The 20,814-nt window shown below is 34.6% G+C and overlaps 2 protein-coding genes across 2 annotated transcripts; both read left to right on the top strand.

The window, feature by feature from the left end:
- Nucleotides 1–1,687: 1,687 nt before the first annotated feature.
- Nucleotides 1,688–9,446, top strand: LOC139099037 (fatty acid synthase-like). Its single transcript, XM_070651431.1, has 5 exons — nt 1,688–2,164; nt 2,395–2,598; nt 2,803–7,174; nt 7,228–7,577; nt 7,633–9,446. Exons 1-5 carry the CDS (start codon nt 1,746–1,748, stop codon nt 9,335–9,337), a joined length of 7,050 nt encoding a protein of 2,349 aa, XP_070507532.1. The 5' UTR covers nt 1,688–1,745; the 3' UTR covers nt 9,338–9,446.
- A 2,182-nt stretch (nt 9,447–11,628) lies between these two features.
- Nucleotides 11,629–15,469, top strand: LOC139099136 (neutral alpha-glucosidase C-like). Its single transcript, XM_070651535.1, has 2 exons — nt 11,629–13,399; nt 13,461–15,469. Exons 1-2 carry the CDS (start codon nt 11,668–11,670, stop codon nt 14,459–14,461), a joined length of 2,733 nt encoding a protein of 910 aa, XP_070507636.1. The 5' UTR covers nt 11,629–11,667; the 3' UTR covers nt 14,462–15,469.
- The last annotated feature ends 5,345 nt before the right edge of the window (nt 15,470–20,814 follow it).

Genomic DNA, 20,814 nt, shown 5'->3' with positions numbered 1-20,814 from the left:
GAATTAAAGAACTCAGCAATCATTTGGAATTTGAGAAAAATTCAATTTTATTTTATTATTTTTTTGAACTTCCTAGTGTAAAAAGGAAGGGCTTTTTCAAGGTATGCAATTTTTTGACTAAATTATTGCAAGATTTTCAGTTTTCGTTCCCAAAAATTTTATCTCGATTAATGGGATAATTTTCAACTTCCGCGTGGAGCGTGGAATATACTTTATTTAAGTCTAATTTGCAGTTCTTTTTAAAATTTCCGTTCCCAAAATGTTATTCCGATCAAATGAATAATTTTGAACTTCCGGGTGGAACATGGAAGATGCATTTTTTAGCATAATCTCCAGTTTTTGACAAATTTTCCATTTCAAAAATTTTAGCCCGAACATTGGAATAGTTTTAAACTTCCAAAAATTCTGAAATTTTTTATTGTGGCATTTAAAGTGTCCAAAAATGAAAAATGACCAAAAATTACATTTTTTACCCTATTGCAAGATTTTCAGTTTTCATTCCCAAAATTTTATCCTGATAATTGGGATAATTTTGTACTTCCGCGTGGAGCATTAAAAATACTTTATTTAAGCCTATTTTGCAGTTGTTTATAAATTTTCCGTTCCCAAAATTTTTTAGCCGTTCCAAAAATTTTATTCCGACCTTTCGGATAATTTTGAACTTCCGGGTGGAACATGGAGCATAAAATATACTTTTTTAAGCATACTTTTCAGTTCTAGACTAATTTTTGGCTCCAAAATATTTATTTTGATTACTGAGCTAATTTTAAACTTCCACGTGGAGAATGAAAGATCATTCTCAAGTATTTTTGTATTACTTTTTAGAAAAATCTGTCCAAGCTCGACATAGGTCTAGGTTAGAGTCAGATTTAAGCAAATTCATCCCTGAGTCAATCATTCTGATACTGGAATTTTCAGCATATTCACCTTTTTTCCTGCCATATGTTTTCGGGGTTAGTAGTTGAATAAGTGAAATTTCAAGGAATCATAAATAGGTGACATTTAAGACTAGGATACGAAGAATGACTCATCATCATTGTCAATGTTTCTTGATGTATATTACAGCGATTAGTATAAATCGGTTAATTGATTGATAATTAGCTTGTAATTCTTGTGATTTTTAGTTAATGCAGGATTCAAATCGACCAGAATCATGTTAATCTAGGGCCGGATTTCGAATTGATTTCCCTAACATACAAAGAGATCGCATTTGGGTACCGTAGTGGTCTTTCTGCACCATGAAAGCATAATTTTTGACAGTTAGGTCTTGTGCTATTCCAGCTAGATGATAACTGCCTTGAATAGTCGAATTGTATTGACAAATTAACCACTTCAAGTCATTTACCATCAATTTTGACCTTCCTCAACTTTCCAATCGTCATTTCTACGAAAATTTCCAAAACAATCAAAATTCCAACAAATTATCATATTCAATTAGGCTCTATTGCTTTCATACCTCAAACATTCACATTGCATATACATAGTATGACTTTATATTGAATGAAAAACTTCATAATAGGGCAAATTATAGTGAATAAAAATCAGTAATGAACTTAGAATGACATTACATAGCACATGATAGCAAATTAGAATAAATTTGTTTAATTAATTTTTATTCTTCACAGTCATCCACGATGTAAAAAAAAGTTAAATTCAAAGAAATTTTTTTAGTCACTCTCCAATTATTCGTTGAAAAAGTCACACAGTTGTTCTGCCTACAGTTTTAATTAATTTATTGTGTCATAATGGAAGGCTCAAATGATGACAACGAGATTGTCATATCTGGTATATCAGGACGATTTCCGCGTAGCATAAATGTTAAGGAATTCGAACATAATTTGTACAATAAAAATGACATGATTGACGATGAGGATAGTCGTTGGGATAATTTCAATGAGGAAGTTCCTCATCATTTTGGAAAAGTTCAGAATTTAGAGAAATTTGATGCGGCATTTTTCTCAGTACTTAGTAAACATGCAAATTGGACAGATCCACAAATTCGAATGCTTCTTGAGCATGCATATGAGGCAATTCTTGATGCTGGTGTGAGTCCTCAATCATTAATTGGCAGTCGTACGGGTGTCTTTATTGGAAACTCAGAGACAGATGCTAAGGATGTGTATAGTTATCAAATTCCGACCAAAGAAGGATATGGAATGGTTGGGTGAGTGATTATCTATCTTAGGGACATTAGGAGCTACCCTGGGTCCTCAAACATGAGTCCAGAGCTTGAAGTTGACTTGAATTTTCAAAATCCAGTGGATTTAAAGCTGGCGAAACTGATTCGACTTCAAGTACTGGTCACAAGACCAAGCATTGACTTGACTGGTCACAAGACCAAGCTAAGTCTCTACCCAGCACCTCAATTTGATCCCTCAATTTAATTCTTTCCAGAAATGCCGGATTTTACCTACCAAACCGAATTTCATACGTATTTGGACTAACTGGTCCTTCCTTGAGAGTCGATAGTGCCTGTTCGAGTGCAGCTTATGCATTAAATTGTGCATTTGATGCTCTGAATAATGGATCATGTGATGCAGCATTAGTTGGTGGTGCTAATTTATTGATGTCATATCTAACGACTATAGAGTTTTGGAGGTGAGTTTTGGGTTGAATTGTAGGCGAGGATATCGGGTAGGACAGGCTGTGATTTAGCGACATTATGTCTAGTTATGTGCTTGTATTTTATGGCAAGTTCCACAAATAGCACGCTTATAGCTTGACGTATGATCGACTAATTTCAGGCTGCTCCGCTTGAGGATGTAAGCTACTTAATTAACCCCTAATTTCCCCCAATTCCAGAGGTAAAGTCCTTTCACCCGACGGTAAGCACCGTTCCTTCGACGAACATGCCGATGGCTTCAACAGATCCGAAACAGTTGGAATTATTTTCCTTCAAAAACACAAAGATGCAAAGCGAGTCTATGCAACTGTAATTAATTCATGTGTCAACAACGATGGCTTTAAAGAGCAAGGTTCATCATTTCCGTCAAGAATCATGCAAGAGCAATTAATGCGTGATTTATATAAAAAATCAAAAGTAAGTCCAAATGAGGTGAAATTTGTTGAAGCACATGCAACAGGCACTGTTATTGGTGATTGTGAAGAAATATCAGCAATTGATGCTGTCTATTGCGAGAATCGACAAGAGCCATTATTGGTTGGTTCAATTAAATCAAATATGGGACATGCCGAGAGTGCTTCAGCCATAGCATCACTTACAAAAATAGTTTTAGCATTCGAAAGACGTCAAATTCCACCAAATATAAAATTAAAGTCATTAAGGTCCGATGTTGATGCATTTAAAGATGGTAGAATTAAAGTTGTAACAGACGTTGAGGACTTACGTGGTGACTACATATCAATGAACAATTTTGGACTTGGCGGTGCAAATTCACATATTTTATTAAAACGTAATTTAAAAGAAAAATTAAATAACGGAATGCCGTCCGACAATCTCGATCGTTTGTTATTATGGTCAGGTAGAACCGAAGAAGCTGTGAATACCATTTTTGATGAAATTACTCAACGTCCATTAGACACAGAGTTTATTGCATTACTACAAAATTCACAAACTCAAACAAATTTGGGCAACAACATTCGTGGTTATGGAATTTTTCATCAAAATCGTACATCCATTAATGCTGAGTGCATCTATAGACATACACATAATTTTAATGGTAAACGTCGACAAGTTGTATGGATTTATAATGGAATTGGTAGTCAATGGCCTGGCATGGGTGCTGATTTAATGAAAATTCCAATTTTTGCAAATTCAATCAATAAGTCAGCAAAAATTTTGGCAAATAAGGGACTTGACCTTAAACATATCATAACGACATATGATGATGATATTTTTAGTAATGTCCTCAATTCATACGTTGGTATTGTTGCGATTGAAATTGCCCTTACTGATGTACTTAAAGCAATTGGCATAAAACCCGATTTTATTGTTGGACATTCGCTTGGTGAAATTGCATGTGCTTATGCTGATGGCTGTTTTACAGCTGAAGAGACAATTCTTGTTGCTTATGAGCGCGGTCAATCGAGTGTCAATTCTGATAATATTGATGGTGCAATGGCTGCTGTTGGAATGGGATATCAAGAGATATTGAAAATTATACCAAAAGACATTGACATTGCATGCCATAACAGTGCTGATTCAACGACAATTACTGGACCGGCTGTTAGTGTTGATGTCTTTGTTAAGGAACTGGCAAGTCAAGGAATTTTTGTCAAAAAAGTCCAAAGTTCTGGTGTTGCACTTCATAGTCGATACCTTGATGACTTTGCTAAGAAATTTAAAGCTAGGCTGAATATTTTGCTAACAGATCCAAAAAAGAGATCTGAAAAATGGCTCAGCACATGCTACCCGAAAGTCTTATGGGATGACAATGAGTCACAATACTCATCACCAGATTATCATGTCAAAAATCTCACAGACACTGTCTTATTCCAAGAAGTCATTGAATTGCTACCAAATGAAGTCATTACAATGGAAATTGGACCGTCTGCACTTCTGAAGTCGATCCTTAAACGTTCACAAAAAGATGCGACATATGTGAGTCTTACACAACGTGATAACGACAATGCTACACATTTCCTACTCAATTCACTTGGAAATCTATTCGAAAATGGAATTGATATGGATATAGCTAATATTTATCCAAAAATAAATTATCCAGTCTCACGTGGAACTCCAATGATATCACCACTCATAAAATGGAATCATAAAGATAATTTTACAGTACCAATAATGGAACGAAATCAGTATTATCAACGACGTAATGTTTTAATAAATTTAAATGATAAAAATTATAGTTTCATACAAGATCATATAATTGATGGACGTATCCTCATACCCGGTACACTATTAGTATATCTTGTATGGGAGTCATTTAATTTAATGTTTGGTAATCTAAAGACACGAATGAAAATAATATTTGAGGATGTTAAGCTAACAAGAATAACATTTTTGGAGAGGAATCAAGACATATTATTATGTATATGTATTAATAGAGGATCAGGATACTTTGAAGTAACTGAAAAGTCAACAATTTTAGCACAAGGTTATGTTAAAAAATTGACGGAATTTAATTCAATTAATTTGCCATTAATTGAAAGAGAAAATGCTGTGGTGCTGACTGAGGCTGACTTTTATAAGGAAATGAGGTTGCGTGGTTATCATCATCAAGGAATATTTCGAGGCGTTAAAGATGTTCGTGATGATGGTTTGTGGGGTAAAGTTCAATGGAATAATAATTGGTGTACATTCCTTGATGCATTGCTGCAAGTTTTTATCCTGATGGATGATACGAGAGCTTTAGTGCTGCCGACATATTTCGGTAAAATTCTCATCGATCCCGACAAGCATTTTGAGCTGATTAACGGAATGGAAAGTGAAGAAAAAGTTTTTGAATTTCTTGGCGATAAAGCCTCAAAAACCATCACAATTGGCGGCGTTGAAATTCATAATTTTGATGGAAGTGAAATATCAAGACGACGTGAAACAGCCAAACCCGTCCTCGAGACACACAAATTCATCTCGAATTTCTCTCAATCAATATTTTCAAGACGTGACGCTGCTAAAATTTGCGTTCAATTGCTGCATGAGAAGAACTTATCAACAAATTTAAAATGTGTTGAGGTCAATGAGGATGATCATGATGACTTTTTTAGCTCGTTTATTTATCAAGCATTTAAAGATATTCCGGCGATGAAATTTCATGTGACCTTATTGACACAGCATAATGTTAATGTGGATAATATTGAGGTTGATGATAAGGAAATTACTAATTTTAATGACATGGATGTGATTGTAAAGAAGAACTGCGTTGGTGATGAGAAGTTTTTGGAGACTGTTAAGGCATGCTTGAAAAATGATGGATTTTTGATAGCTGAAGAGGTCAAGAAACTCGAAAATGAGCATAAAAACTTTAATGGCTTTAAAATCATCGCTAGATATCCAACAGAATCATCATTCATCTACATCCTACAAGAAATCAAGTCCAACAAACTTGAATCACCAAAAGTCATCAAAATAACCACAAATGTTAATGAATGGCTTGAACCTTTACAATCAGCACTAAAAGACAATTCACAAGTCATTGCATATTCACAAAATGATAACATATCAGGCATCCTTGGTCTCATAAATTGCATACGTCGAGAACAAATAGGAAAGAATTTAAGATGCGTCTTTATTGACGATGACAGAGCACCTAAATTTAGTTTAGAAAATTCATTTTATCGTTTACAGTTGGAACTTGGATTTGCAGTTAATATATTAAGGAATGGAAATTGGGGTACATTTAAGCATTTAGATTTAGTCAATGACATTGTCGAGAAGCCACATTTTAGTGATTGTTATGTAAAATGTTTATCAAAAGGAGATCTAAGCTCATTGTCATGGATTCAAGGCTCAATTATGCCTGACAAGCCAGAATCAGTTCGTATCCATTACTCTACATTGAATTTTAAGGATCTTATGATTGCATTGGGCCAAATCACACCAAATGTTGAATATTCAAGGATTGATGAGCAGAAGATTTTAGGAATTGACTGGTCAGGCGTGTCCAGTGACGGCAAGAGAGTTTTTGGAGCCGGTACATTTGGTGGATTGAGTGCATACATGGATAATGGCATGAGATGCATGTGGGAAGTTCCAGATAATTGGACATTGGAAGAAGCAGCAACAGTTCCAATTGTATACACAACAGCATACTTGGCATTCTTTGAACATGCAAATATAGAAGCTGGAAAATCAATTTTAATTCATTCCGGTGCAGGTGGTGTCGGACAAGCTGCAATTCAGGTCGCATTTGCATATGGACTTGAAGTATTTACAACTGTCAGTTCCGATGAGAAGAAAGAATTTTTATTAAATAAATTTCCACAACTTAAGTCCGACAACATTGGAAATTCCAGAGATACATCATTCGAACGTATGATTATGACAAGAACAAATGGTAAAGGAGTCAATTATGTCCTCAATTCACTATCAGGTGATAAGCTTCAAGCATCAATCAAATGCCTTGCTAAGCAAGGAATTTTCCTTGAAATTGGAAAATATGACATGGTAAATCGTACAAAAATTGATATGAGATGCTTTGCAAAGGACATTGGATTCCGATCGATGTTCGTTGAGAATCTATTCAATACAAAAGTTGGACTGGTGAGTAGCATGTCCATTAAAAATTCACTAACATACAAATTTCTGATTTACAGAGAATCTACGATAAAATGGCAGAGGATATGAAGTCAGGAATAATCAAACCAATTGACTATAAAGTGTTTAATGCAAATGAGATTGAGGATGCATTTAGATTCTTGACAGCTGGAAAGCATATTGGTAAAGTTCTTGTTAAAGTTCGTGAGAATGAAAGCAGCATTGAGACATTGCCTATCAAGTGCATTCCGACAATTCACTGCTATGAGAATGAATCATGTATCATAGTCGGTGGACTTGGTGGATTTGGATTAGAATTAGCTGATTTATTGGTGCTGAGGGGATGTAAGAATCTGGTGTTGAGTTCTAGTAGAGGAATTGTAAATAGCTATCAGGCATATAGAATCAGGTACATTGATATACCTTCCAATTTTCAATATCTCATACCATACTTATATCCACAGAACATGGGAGTCATATGGATGCAAAGTAGTCATTTCAACATCCGACATCAAAACCAAAAATGGATGTCAAGAGTTAATAAGTGTAGCAAAAAGTATGGGCATTGTCAGTGGAATTTTCAACCTTGCTGTAAATCTACATGATGCACAATTTGAAGATCAAACAGTCGAATCATTCGAAAAGTCATTGGCACCGAAGGCAATAGCAACAAAACATTTAGATGAACTATCACAACATCTATGTCCAAAATTGAGATATTTTGTAATATTTTCAAGCATTTCATGCGGTCGTGGTAATGCAAGTCAAAGTAATTACGGAATGTCCAATTCAATTATGGAAAGGATAATTGAGAAGCGACATAGACAAGGATTGCCGGCAAAGGCTATTCAATGGGGAGCAATTGGTGTTGTTGGAATCCTTGCAAACCTTTTAGAGAAGAATGTCAATCTAAATATTGGCGGTACATTGCCACAAACAATCTCATCATGTCTTGATGTAATTGATGCCTTGGTAACATCGGACGAGCCAATCGTATCAAGCATTATTGTCGCAAAGAGTCAATTTGGTGATGGAAAAAAGGGAAATTTTATCGAGACAATGTTAAATATTTTAGGAATTAGTGACAAAAAGTCATTGTCAATGGATACACCACTGTCAAAACTTGGCATTGATTCATTAATTGCCGTTGAGATTCAACAAGTTTTGGAAAGGGATTACGATATTCTTTATTCAGCACAAGAATTGAGATCACTTACATTACGTGAGCTTGAGAAGCGTGTACAGACGAAAGGAAGTACAACAGATGATGTTAAGAAGGAAACTGTTGACATAGCAAATTTAATGATAAGTCAGTTGGGCGATGAGATGACAAAGGATAAAATTGTTGTAGCAATTCCATCGAGAGTCGAGGACAAGCAAGTAAAAGCATTGATAATTCCCGGATTTGAGGGTATGTCGAATGACATGCTTAGTTCAATCGGTAAGAAGCTTCAATGTCCCGCTTATATTTTACAATTGAGTAAATCTTATGATGCGACAACATTGCAAGATATACTCAGCATCATATGGAATGACATAATCGACTTATTTTCTGAAAATGAGAAATTTTTGATTATTGGATATTCGTTTGGTTCGTTGATTGCATTAAAAATTGCAAATATATTGGAATCACTTGATAAAACTGGAAATTTAGTCATGATTGATGGATCGCCGCATTTTGTTAAGAAATTGGCTGAAAATTTACTGTCGGATGTGATTCAAGATGATGAAAAGATTCGTGAACGAATTTCCATCATGTCAATTAAAGCATTGGAACCGTCAATGTCGGAAAATGTTATTAAAGACATTCTAAGTCTTGGAACATTTAAGGAACAATTTGAAAAGTTCAAGGACATATCAAAAAGCAATTTCGATTATAGTCAAAATTATATTCAAGAATTCAATGAAGGAATGTTTAATAGATCAAAAATAGCATTGGATGTGAACGAAAATTCATTACCGTCTCTACACAGAACGCCAATAAGCCTCTTAAAATCTACGGAAAGCTCCTTAGTGAACATCAGCGATGACTATGAATTGAAGAAATTTTCATCTCAAAATATTAATGTTCATAAAATTGCTGGAAATCATCAGAGTATGTTGGGTAATTTGGAACTAGTTGAAGTACTTAATAATATTATTTTAGACTTAAGGATGGTGGAGAATTAAAGGTTTTTAGTAGATATACTTAGACAATTTTTTTTTTCAATTGTGTTCATGATGAATTTTCAAAACCTTAGTTGAATTTTTTGTAGAAATTAAATTTCATGATTAACTTAATAAAACAATAAATAATTTAAATAAAATGGTAAAATGGATTTTGTATCTTTTGTGTCTGAGTAGAGTGGGATCAAGGGTATCGAGGCATATATAGTCAAATATGCAAGTGCAATAGTATGGTCAAGTATGGCTCTGTTGCCGAGTGGTTAAGCAACAAACTGGGAATCTGTATCGCTGTCTTGTGAGGACGTGGGTTCGACTCTCTTTCAATCACTATATGATGTGTATTAATTTAAATGGCAATATTATGCTCGAATTTCCGAAATATATTCACAAATATTCCAATAATTCAATGAAGTATTCCTAATATTCACAAAAGTTCCCAAATTTGTATGAAATATTCTCTTTATTCTGGAGTTTCCAGGTCTAGATCTGATTTCACGAAGAACATAGGATGTGAGCAGTTAAGACTATAAACATAGCTATGGAAACACATATCTTGTGTCACAATCACACCAACATGATTCTGAATTTCTTAGATTTGTAGTTAAACCATGAGAAGAAGGCGTTGGTCCATGGAGATGTTTGATTAAGTGAAGCTACATACCCTGACAGATAATGAGCATAATCACCTAATGAGTAATCTCAATCAATATAACAGAGCGTGCTCAATTTTGCCAGTATACTCATGCTCTGTTTCTGTTCAGAATATATTACGCATTCACACACCTTCGGGACGCATTAGCATGTTGCAACATAAAACTAGAGCTCGAAGTCGACTTGAATTTCGTATGGAGTCGAATTTCCTTTTCCATACAAAATATATGTCAGCCTAAAACTAAAATCAATCCACCTCACTTAAAATTATTAATCTACTCTTCTTCAATTCAGTCACTAACCCTATAAATTTGAGTGTGGCATATCACCTGTATCTTTTCAAGTGTTCAAAACTTCTTTTTGTAAACAAGACTCACTAGGTGATAATGATAAGCAGTCTAACTTCATGTCTAAAAGAATCCTATTCAACTCAAGTGGGTATTATTATTGTTTTTAAGTAATAAAATTGCATACAATATAGTTACGAATCGATTAATGAGGAGGTATGATAACGTTTAATTTATTATTAAGCTTTATTCTGTAATGATTTCGATGAAATTGGTTTGTGAAGAGTTTGGATGATAATAAGCTGACAGTATGATGTTGTAGGGAAGATTATTGGTATATTTGAAGATTCTCACACTTTTTCAAACGCTTGAAAGATTAGGAAACTCAAATTAGATGTGCAGTTATGGTTTTTAGTGTCTCGCGAGCATAGCTTGAGATGTACGGACCTATTTTAAAAGTTATGAGTAGGAATGAGGGATTTTAAGTAATTTTCAAGCTTAGCTTATGAAGCGTTCTTTCTAATCTGATTTTGGTCTATATAAGGCAGTGGTGAGCAACCTTGAGATAAGTCTCGATCAAAACTGCACACGGCATACAGTTCATTGCATTTCCAGGAATTTTGACAACACACTGGTGTGCCGCAGCATATAGGTTGTCAATCACAGAGAAAGGGTATGGATCTGCCCAGTTCAGATAGGATTCCGATCAGTTCTGACAGGGTTCCGAACAGTTCTGACAGAGTTCCGAACAGTTCTGACAAGGTTCCGACCAGTTCTGACAGAATTCCAACCAGTTTTGAGAGAATTCCGATCAGCTCTGAAACGGTTCCGGCCAGTTCAGACAAGGTTCCGACCAGTTCTGACAGAATTCCAACCAGTTCTGAGAGAATTCCGATCAGCTCTGAAACGGTTCCGGCTAGTTCTGATGGAATTCCGACCAGTTCAGACAGAATTCCGACCAGTTTTGACAAGGTTCCGACCAGTTCTGACACGGTTCCGACCAAACCATTAATTTTCAACACCTTATAGCCATTAGACATTGTCAAAATGGATTAAACGTTAAAAATATTTATTTTTGTCATCTGATCGACAATTAAATCACTAAAATGCAACAATAAAGTACAAAAACAATCTCTTAGATAATTAAGTGACTTATTTATATCATCACAAACACTCCTGACTGTACACTTCGCAATGTGAGTGTGAAAATTGAGACTTAAAAGTAGTGATAAATTGAGTAAATTTAAATCGCTATAAATACATCCAAAGGTAGCTATAGCATGCAATTAAAAACCCAGCGTTTCATCACCAACAGAATGAGATAAGATCCAAATTGCCTATAAGTACAAATTTCACATTAATTGATAGTAGCAGTTAGGTATTGTCATTTGAACAATGAAGTTTAAACTGTTTTTGTTGCTTTGTGCTGTAAACTTTAGTTTTGTTATTAACGTGCCGGAAAATTTGACAAAAAAATGTGAACAGAGCAGCTTCTGTAGGAGATGCAGGAACATTGAGGCTAATAAGTCTCCATTCGATATTGTGTTCAGCACCGTCTCATACACTGAAAATGAAGTTAAAATGGACATAATTAATAAAAATACTCAAAATGTTTTGCACATGAAATTGGAATGCCTTGATGGCAATACCTTCCATTTTGACATTGACGAGAAGGCTCCAATTAAAAATGGACGATTCCGTCTGAATAATGAAGTCATTGATCATCAATCGACAGTAAAAAGCATTCAAGTTGTGCCTAATCAAGCCTCAAATTTAGTGAACGTGACTTGTGACAAAAATTCAGCAGTGCTTCAAATTTCACCATTTAAAATTGATTTTTATCGTGATGGTGTCTTGACTGTTACGACAAATGGTAAAGGTCTTATGACTTATGAGCATTTACAGTTCAAAGTAACACCGGCAGCTGGTGATGATCCTGATTCATGGGAAGAGACTTATATGGGAATGACTGATACAAAACCAAATGGACCAGAAGCTGTTGCACTTGATTTTACATTTGCTGACTCGCAGATACTTTTTGGTATTCCTGAACATCATGATACATTCGCATTAAGACGTACAAGCTATGGTGAACCTTATCATCTATTCACAAATGATGCAACATTTTATGAAGTTGACAGTCGAATGCCAAATTATGGTGCAGTTCCTGTCATTTATGGACATGCAATTGGACGTACATCTGGTATTTTCTGGCACAATTCAGCTGATACATATGTAGACATCCACGATACACAAACAGCTCATTTCATCACAGAAGGTGGAATTATTGATGTGTACGTCTTCTTAGGTCCAACGCCAAATGACGCATTCAGCCAATACACAAAAATCACCGGCGTCGGTAATTTACCACAACTTTTCACACTCGGTTATCATCAATGTCGATGGAGTTACATGAACTCAACACAAGTCCTCGATATAGTTAGTGAATTTGATAAAAATTTAATTCCACTTGACACGATGTGGCTTGATATTGATTATACAGATGGATATAGATATTTCACATGGAATAATAAAACATTTCCTAAGCCACTTGAGTTTATGGCTAAATTAAAAGAAACGGGTCGTCGTTTAGTTCATATTATTGATCCACATATCAAGGCTGATGAAAATTACTTCTTCTTTAAGGAGACACGTGACCAAAATATGCTGGTAAAGACTAATACCAAAAATGACTATTATGGTAGCTGCTGGCCAGGCAATTCGACATATCTTGACTATTTAAATCCAGTCGCACGCAAATATTATGCTGATCAATATTTACTTGATAATTTTAGTGATAATTCAGTTGAAACTGGAATATGGAATGACATGAATGAACCGGCTGTATTTGATTCACCTGAAAAGACATTCCCAAGAGATAATATTCATACAAATGGTGAAATAGAAGTAGAACATAGATTAGTTCATAACATATATGGCTTCTTACATACAAAGGCTACATTTGATGGATTGTCAAGAAGAAGTGCCGATTATCGTCCATTCATACTTACACGTTCATTCTTTGCTGGATCACAGAAATATACATCTGTATGGACGGGAGATAATACAGCTGATTGGCCTTATTTAAAGGCATCGATTCAGGCATGTCTTGCTATATCTGTGTCAGGTATGAAAGTCAGTAATAAGTCAAAGATCAAATTTTATTAAAATATTCAATATTTTTTTAGGTATTTCATTCTGTGGATCAGATATTGGTGGATTTTTCGGTGATCCTGACGATGACCTCTTTGTTCGATGGACACAAGCTGCTGCCTTCCAGCCATTCTTTAGAAATCATGCAAGTTGGAATACAAAAATGAGGGAACCGTATGTATGGAAAAATAAGACAAAAACCTTAGCCATAAATGCTATGCGACGACGGTACGAGTTCCTTCCATTCTGGTACACGCTGTTTTATGAGCATGAAATGACAGGATATCCAATTATGAGACCAATGTTGGCTCAATATCCAAATGATAAAAATATCTTTAATCTTGACACTCAATACATGTTGAGTGATAAACTTCTTGTAAGTCCCGTATTGGAACCAAAATCAACATTCGTAATTGTCCGTTTCCCATCAACAAATGGCGCCGACGAAGGAGACATTTGGTATGACATTTATGATAATTACAAGAAATACGATAAAGTAGGAACACAAGGAATTGAGGCTAGTGAAGATAAAGTTCCAGTTTTTCAACGTGGCGGTACAATCATACCAAGAAAAATGGAACCAAGACAGTCATCATTTTATATGCGTGACGATCCATTAACACTTTTTGTTGCTGTCGATAAGGATCTTAAGGCAACAGGAAATGTCTTTATTGATGACGAGACAAGCTATAAATATCGTGATGGTTCCTATAAAATGGTTGATTTTAAATTTGATAACATGACTTTAACAGTCACTGAAAATGCATTTAAGCAGTACAGACCAAAATATGATAGAATTTACATCGCAAGAAGTGGTAAAATTACAAAAGGAACATTCAACTGCGCAAATGTCACACAAAACATGGATGCAGTTCCGGTTGCTGATGAATATTTCTATATTGAAGTTAAGTCATTGTCATGTGATGAGTTGTCATGGACTCTTACTTTAGTCAATAGTGGTATGATGACTATAATGTCGAGAGGTTTACTCATGTCTATAATCATCTTCAATGTCATTAAAAAGTTATTATTCTAAATTGTATTGGGTAATTGTTGGTGAATGACGTCTAATATTCTATTTTGGGGAAGATAAGGGAGAATAAGCGGTCTGAATAGGTGCTTTAAAGGGTTCAGATCATCCCTACTCCTGCCATATCAATGATAAATTAGTAGAGTTCATGTAAAATTATAAGTCTGCAGCATTGGATATGATATGTGAGCTAAAGGGTACATCCGTAAACTGCACACCAAAAGTTCAGAGCAAATTATGACAGCCTTCTCATTGATAAATTAGTAGAGTTCGTGTAAAAATGAAGACCTGCATCTTTAGATGAGTTATGAGGTGTATTCGCAAACTGCACAACTGCATACCTATGAATAAGTGTCCCGAAAGTGTTCAGCCCATCCTGTAACTCCGTTGTCAATGATAAATTAGAAGAGTTTGTGTAAAACCCTAAACCTGCACATCTATGAATTATTGTCGTATAAGGTTCAGACCATCTTATAACTGTCTTATCGATGATGAAAAAGTAGGGTTCGTTTAAAACTGCAAACCTGCATACAGAAAACAGGGGCCTACAGTCTTGGATGAACTGCATACAAGGTACAGTTGAAAACTGCAGGTCTGGACATCTAGATAACAGGAATTGCAGACCTCTAGCTTTAGATGAGCTATAATGTACAACAGAAAACTGTAGACCTGCAATTCATGCAATTTAAATACGCAGGCCTGCAGTTCTTGAACGAACCCAATGAAAATGAAAGGCTATCCTATAAAATATATACATGCAGTCTTGGATATATTACGCAGACTTTCAGTTCTTGATTGAACTCTGAAACCTGAAAAAGTATCTCAAAAGGTCCAGACTGCTCTGTAGTTTCATATTTAGGCATAAAAATCAATTCAACTCCTCAACATGACGTCATTTGCACACAACCCCCAAATACACCTATCCATTAAGTTTATAAAGTAGTAAAGTCTATCAATAAATGAGACTTGCAAGAACCGCAAGCATAAAATATGGTCTTATGAGCCGACAATCTATCTATTATAAATTTTACTCATTCAATAATTCTTCATTATATGTTAAAAATTTTTTTGAAATATATTTTACGTACACAAAATCTCAAAGACCATAAATGACTTTATTGACCATTCATTTTCGATTATCTCCTTCAAAAGTCATAAATAACGTACAAAACCACAATGGGTTTATAAGACATACATAAAATTTTGTGTGTATATATATATATAGTGAGAAGATAGAGGAGTGAATGAGGAGATAAAGATAGATACAGGCTTACCACAAAAAAACTTTTATTTCTTTTTTTTGCGATAATATTTCAAAATATATATTCTATGTGCTGCTGCTGCTTTATGGCATGACATGAGGAGATATTTTAGCAAGCTACAAAACATTTTTTTTTGTGTCATATTTATGAATAAAGGAGGGTATTTTAAGCCGCAAATGTACGCCCACAAATCTCATAACAATGTGATGTTGTTGCTATATCTTAATATCTAATTTGAGGCCATTTACGCAGGCATTTATATTGTGGAATATTTAATGTAGTTTTATTATTGAAAGGGATTTGCGAATTTTTTTTGTGAATTTTCTTGATTGATGTTTAGGGTGTTTTTGAATGTGAGGCATTAAATGGAATGACTTTTAGGATTTTTATTTTATTTCTGGGAATCGTTAATGGATTTTAGATATTGGATTGATTATTGATTGTTCTTAGAATTTTTATGTATTGTTAGCTATTGCTGATTTTATTGATTGACCTTATAGAATCTAGATATTGTAAATTGTAGAAAATAGAAGGGAAGATGAATGAAATTGGAAGAGTATTGAGCGTTGCTTAATGAATGAGCGTAGATTCATCAATAATCGTAGCTTCACAAATAAGCGAAGCTTCAAGAAATTTACGAAGTATAGCGCAGTTTCTTCAAATTGAGAAAATAGAGCAAAGATTCATGAAGTTTGAAATGTAAAGCAAAGCGTCATTAATTTAACAAAACGGATGAAAGCTTAATGGAGTTGACCAAAATAAAGCAAAGCTTCGTGTAATTGACAAGCTAAAGCAAGACTTCATGTGGCTAGCAAAATAAAGAAAAGCTTCATGTAGTAGACAAGATCAAGCAAAGCTTCATGAAGTTTGAAAAATAAAGCAATTCATCAATAAGTCGACAAAATAAAGCAATTCTTTAAATAGTTGATAAGATAAAGCAAGACTTCATTCGATTGACAAAATAAAGCTAAGCTTCATGCAGTTAATAAGATAAAGCGAAGCTTTATGAAGTTGGTAAACTGAAGCAAAGCTTCATATAGTTGACAAACTAAAGCAAAGCCTCATTAAATTGACAAGACAAAGCAAAGCTTCATTTAGCTGACAATATAAAGCAAGGCTTCATTAAATTGACAAGATAAAGCAAGGCTTCACGTAGTTGACAAAATAAAGCAGAGACGATTAATACAGACATAATAAAGCGTAGCTTTGGAGATTAATAAAATAAAGCAAAGCTTAATACAATCGACAAAATAAAGCATAGCTTCGGTAAGTATAACAGAAATCTAAAATTTATAAAAATGAAGCTAAATTGAATTGAAGCTTTAATCAATTAATAATATAAAGTGACGCTTCGTTTAGTTCACAATATAGAGCGTAGCTTCATGAAATTGACAAAACAAATCGTCGGTTTGCATAAGTTGACGAAACATAGCGAATCTTCAAGTTTAAAATCCAACACAAAACTCCACATTACAAGCTGAAAAAAACAAAGCTTCATTAATCTATCTAGAAGGTCATGGATCAAAACTGATCTGTACGACCAGCGAGGTAATTAGGTAGGTTCATGAATCTATGACATCATTTGGAACAACAGTTTATAGTCGAATCCAAACCAATTGCAGGGTCTTCAAATTGCAAAGACACGAGTACGTCATAAGATGAATCTAAAATTAAAGCAACACTTTAAAAATGAAGCAATCCTTTTAAAAAATTCTCCAAAGAAATATTCTGTCCACGAATATTTCCATCATCCGCCCTAATAATTCTAACCCAATCCATTTCTTTACAGAGTATGTGTCACTAATATTCGACATGGACTATAAATAAAATCACCAAAAATTGCAGCATTCAAAATTGCTTATCCAATTATATATCACCCCCTTTATATCCCCTATGATTGTATAGTTAAAATGCCTATTTGTTATATTCTTCATCCTCATCATCCAATTCATTCTGTTCGGGGTCGACAAACAATCAGACGTGTGTGATATTTGCGAACGATACAGATTTTTTCCTTTATATATGCTTCGAACCCCTCAAAAATAACACTTATTTTTTCATCCATCAAATAATAGGAATGATAGGGAAGAACTAAACAATTTTCTGTACAGCTATAATATGCTCGAATGTGCTTCCATTTCAAATCATAATAATAATAGAGTCAAGGAATAGAAAATGCAGAAAAATACACATATTTTTATTATTACGAAGCCAATACGGCGATGAGATGAATTGGAATTGAAATTTTGGTGTTAAAATCGAAAATATTATATTTTTAAAATGACACCATATGATGTTGATTGGGGGAGAAAAAGGAACTGAAAAAAAATATTGTAAAGAGCATGAATTGCTCAAATATTTAATGATGTGCCGGCGTAAATACACTGAATTGATATTTGATTTGATTAAATGTCAAGGGATGAGAAAAATGATAAAAACATTCAGTCTGTTGTGTTCGGCTCGTCTGTTGTCTAAATAAAATAAATATGGAATTTATGGGGTGTTTAAAGTATTTTTATTTTTTGGGAAAAATAATAAAATAAAATTAAAGATTTTTAATGCGGTATTTTGTGTGAATTGAAATGAAAAATTTGTCAGGTATTGGAAATTTCATGGGCTTTGTGGGAGGTGGTATGTGCACTGGGATATGTTTTAACCAATTTTTAACACTAATTGTCACTATTTCATTTCTAGATTGTTGAAATTGATTAGGATAGATGGTAGATATAGTAAATTGTAAAAATCTTGTCTTATATTGACAGCATTCGGCCAAGGCTGAGCCTAAGTTGGACTACATGCTTTAGTTTGACTCTAGGCTTGCTCTAAACATGATTTAACTTAAATATTTAATATTTAACGATATCCGAAGGACAAAATTACGTCTTTGTTCCGACTGTCCTTGAATTTGGCAAATTTTACATATTTGCGTATTTTTGACACCATATAACACTTACACATCAAGAAAATATGTATTTGAGCCATGATTCTATGGCTTATAAGGTCATTACCAATTAGCGAAGCCGATCAGTCAATTTTTGTCTTACTAAGCTGGCTCTTATCTAATCTGGTCGTACAAATCAATTGTGATCCAAGACCTCTATCACTGCACTGGCTTCCAATTGCCAATTTTCAATACAAAGCGCAATACTCAATCGGCAGCTTCCTTACAAATTTCTTTGGTGATACACGAGCTCTTTTACCGTCTTGGACAGCTCTGATTCGTAATATGCCTGGTCTAATAAAGAATGTCGAGTTGGCTCAAAATTATGGTCTTTATGGCATACTGATCTGAAAAATGACAATCTCAATTTAGAAGTTAAGTAGATTTTGAGTTCTAATAAGAGGATGCAGCCAAGCCTAGTTTTTTAACTTCTAAAAACCTTTTGGTATCATTACCAGGCACTTCTTTTTATGTCTAATTATAATGAAATCTTGGGTACCAAACCATAAGTCAGTGTAAGAGAAAGGCCTTGATAACCGAGTTGCCTTGGCAACAAAGTAAGCCTGTAATCCTCTTTTGTGAGAATATTGCTTCCATTCCCATCAGACGCCGATCATAAACTGTTGTCGATATGGTGACAAAGACTCATAAATACTTAAGACATTCTAAACAACCTTAAAGAATTATTAAGAACTAATCAACAATTCAATGAAATCATCTTACAAATTACCAAAAAACAGCATAACTAATCATGCCAAACCCTGAAAAATAAATTTATATCCATATATCTGATATTCCCATGCCTCTCATTTTGCCGTCTCTATTTTTACAACCATACGCATAATCATAACATAAAACATCATCACAGCACACACATCACACAAAATAGATGGATATGAGAAGGAACGAACGGAATGGAATTAATTAAAATATTTTTTGCAGTACTAAATGTCACATAATCCCATTCCATAAAATCAGCTTATAAAATGCCGTTTGAGCTCATCAAACAAAAAAATTTTTATTATATTTAAAATAATTTAAATAATCTTCATTCATTGCCGTCACATTCGTTAGTGGAAATGGTAGCTCAGCAGTGTAAAAATGTTTATTTCTCCCTGTCATGTAACATGGTTTCGCATATAATACCGATTTCTGCAATTAAAATTTAAAAATTTTTATTTTTAATCCCATTAAAAGCAAGTCAAGTTAAATAAGAAATGTGCTTACGTACCTTATTTTATGGCAGTGTTGGGGAACCTGTGTTTTACGAAGCTCGTGTGCAGGCCTTCGTGTGTTGTGCACAGTTTTGAGGTCTTTGGCTCTTAATGTGTCTCCACTGTTTGGTATACAAGAATATACTAGTTTCTGGATGATTTTCTATACCAAATATTGAGCACACGAATTGTAACTAGGTACATTGCAGGGTATAAAGACAGATCAAGCTTCCGACGAACTGTAAATGTGGCAATGGGTCCTTGTGCGCCTTCGCAAGTAAGTAAAGTAAGTAAATTGAAGGTTACATTAGGTATTATGACGTACTTGTGTCTTTGCAATGTGCAGAGCTTGTAAATGGTTCGGATCCCACTATAAACTGTAGGTTTAAAGGGTGTGGTAGACTAGATTGTTAATCACAGTCCCTCCAGCTGCGGTTTTAGTCGAGGCTTACCACCAAGGTCGAGGTGGCTTGGTGACGAAATGTTTTCGCACTTCGGTATCTACTTATTGTGATACCAACCAAGTGGTCATTTGTTCGAGCATCGACCTCGACAGGAGAAACTTTGTCACCTATCCTTTTTAGAATCTTATGCAGTAGAAACGCTGCTCAAAGTCTCCATATGTTACCTGTAGGCAATAGGCTGACAATAACATCAAAGGCTCATTAAAGGATGTAATTTTGATCCTACTATAAACACTTGGTCTACTGAGTGCCGTGTGAGTACTGGCAGAAGGTTTCGGAGGATAGAGCTGCCTTTAGACACTCGCTACGCACGGCAATGGTGACTCCGTGCGCCCAAGCCAAGTAAGTGGTAAGCCAATTGAATTTATAGATGGAAACAAATCTCTAGATAGACCTAAGAGCTCATGGGGTTACTCTATGAACAATGATGCAAAATTGATGGGAATTAGAAACTGCCAGAAATTATTCAATCACAAAT

This window comes from Chironomus tepperi, unplaced genomic scaffold (assembly GCF_022539635.2).
Source record: "Chironomus tepperi strain 1889 unplaced genomic scaffold, CSIRO-AGI_Ctep_v1 contig_461, whole genome shotgun sequence".
Taxonomy (NCBI): Eukaryota; Metazoa; Arthropoda; class Insecta; order Diptera; family Chironomidae; genus Chironomus; species Chironomus tepperi.
The sequence above is the reverse complement of the archived record's forward strand: the minus strand, read 5'-3'. Positions and strand labels throughout refer to the sequence as shown.

Excerpts from the sequence above, each read along its gene's own strand:
- LOC139099037 (XM_070651431.1), top strand. The coding sequence starts at position 1,746 with ATGGAAGGCTCAAATGATGACAACGAGATTGTCATATCTGGTATATCA. Across the intron at positions 2,165-2,394 it reads GAAGGATATGGAATGGTTGG|AAATGCCGGATTTTACCTAC; the intron begins GTGAGTGATTAT and ends AATTCTTTCCAG. Across the intron at positions 7,578-7,632 it reads TATCAGGCATATAGAATCAG|AACATGGGAGTCATATGGAT; the intron begins GTACATTGATAT and ends TTATATCCACAG.
- LOC139099136 (XM_070651535.1), top strand. The coding sequence starts at position 11,668 with ATGAAGTTTAAACTGTTTTTGTTGCTTTGTGCTGTAAACTTTAGTTTT. Across the intron at positions 13,400-13,460 it reads TCTTGCTATATCTGTGTCAG|GTATTTCATTCTGTGGATCA; the intron begins GTATGAAAGTCA and ends ATATTTTTTTAG.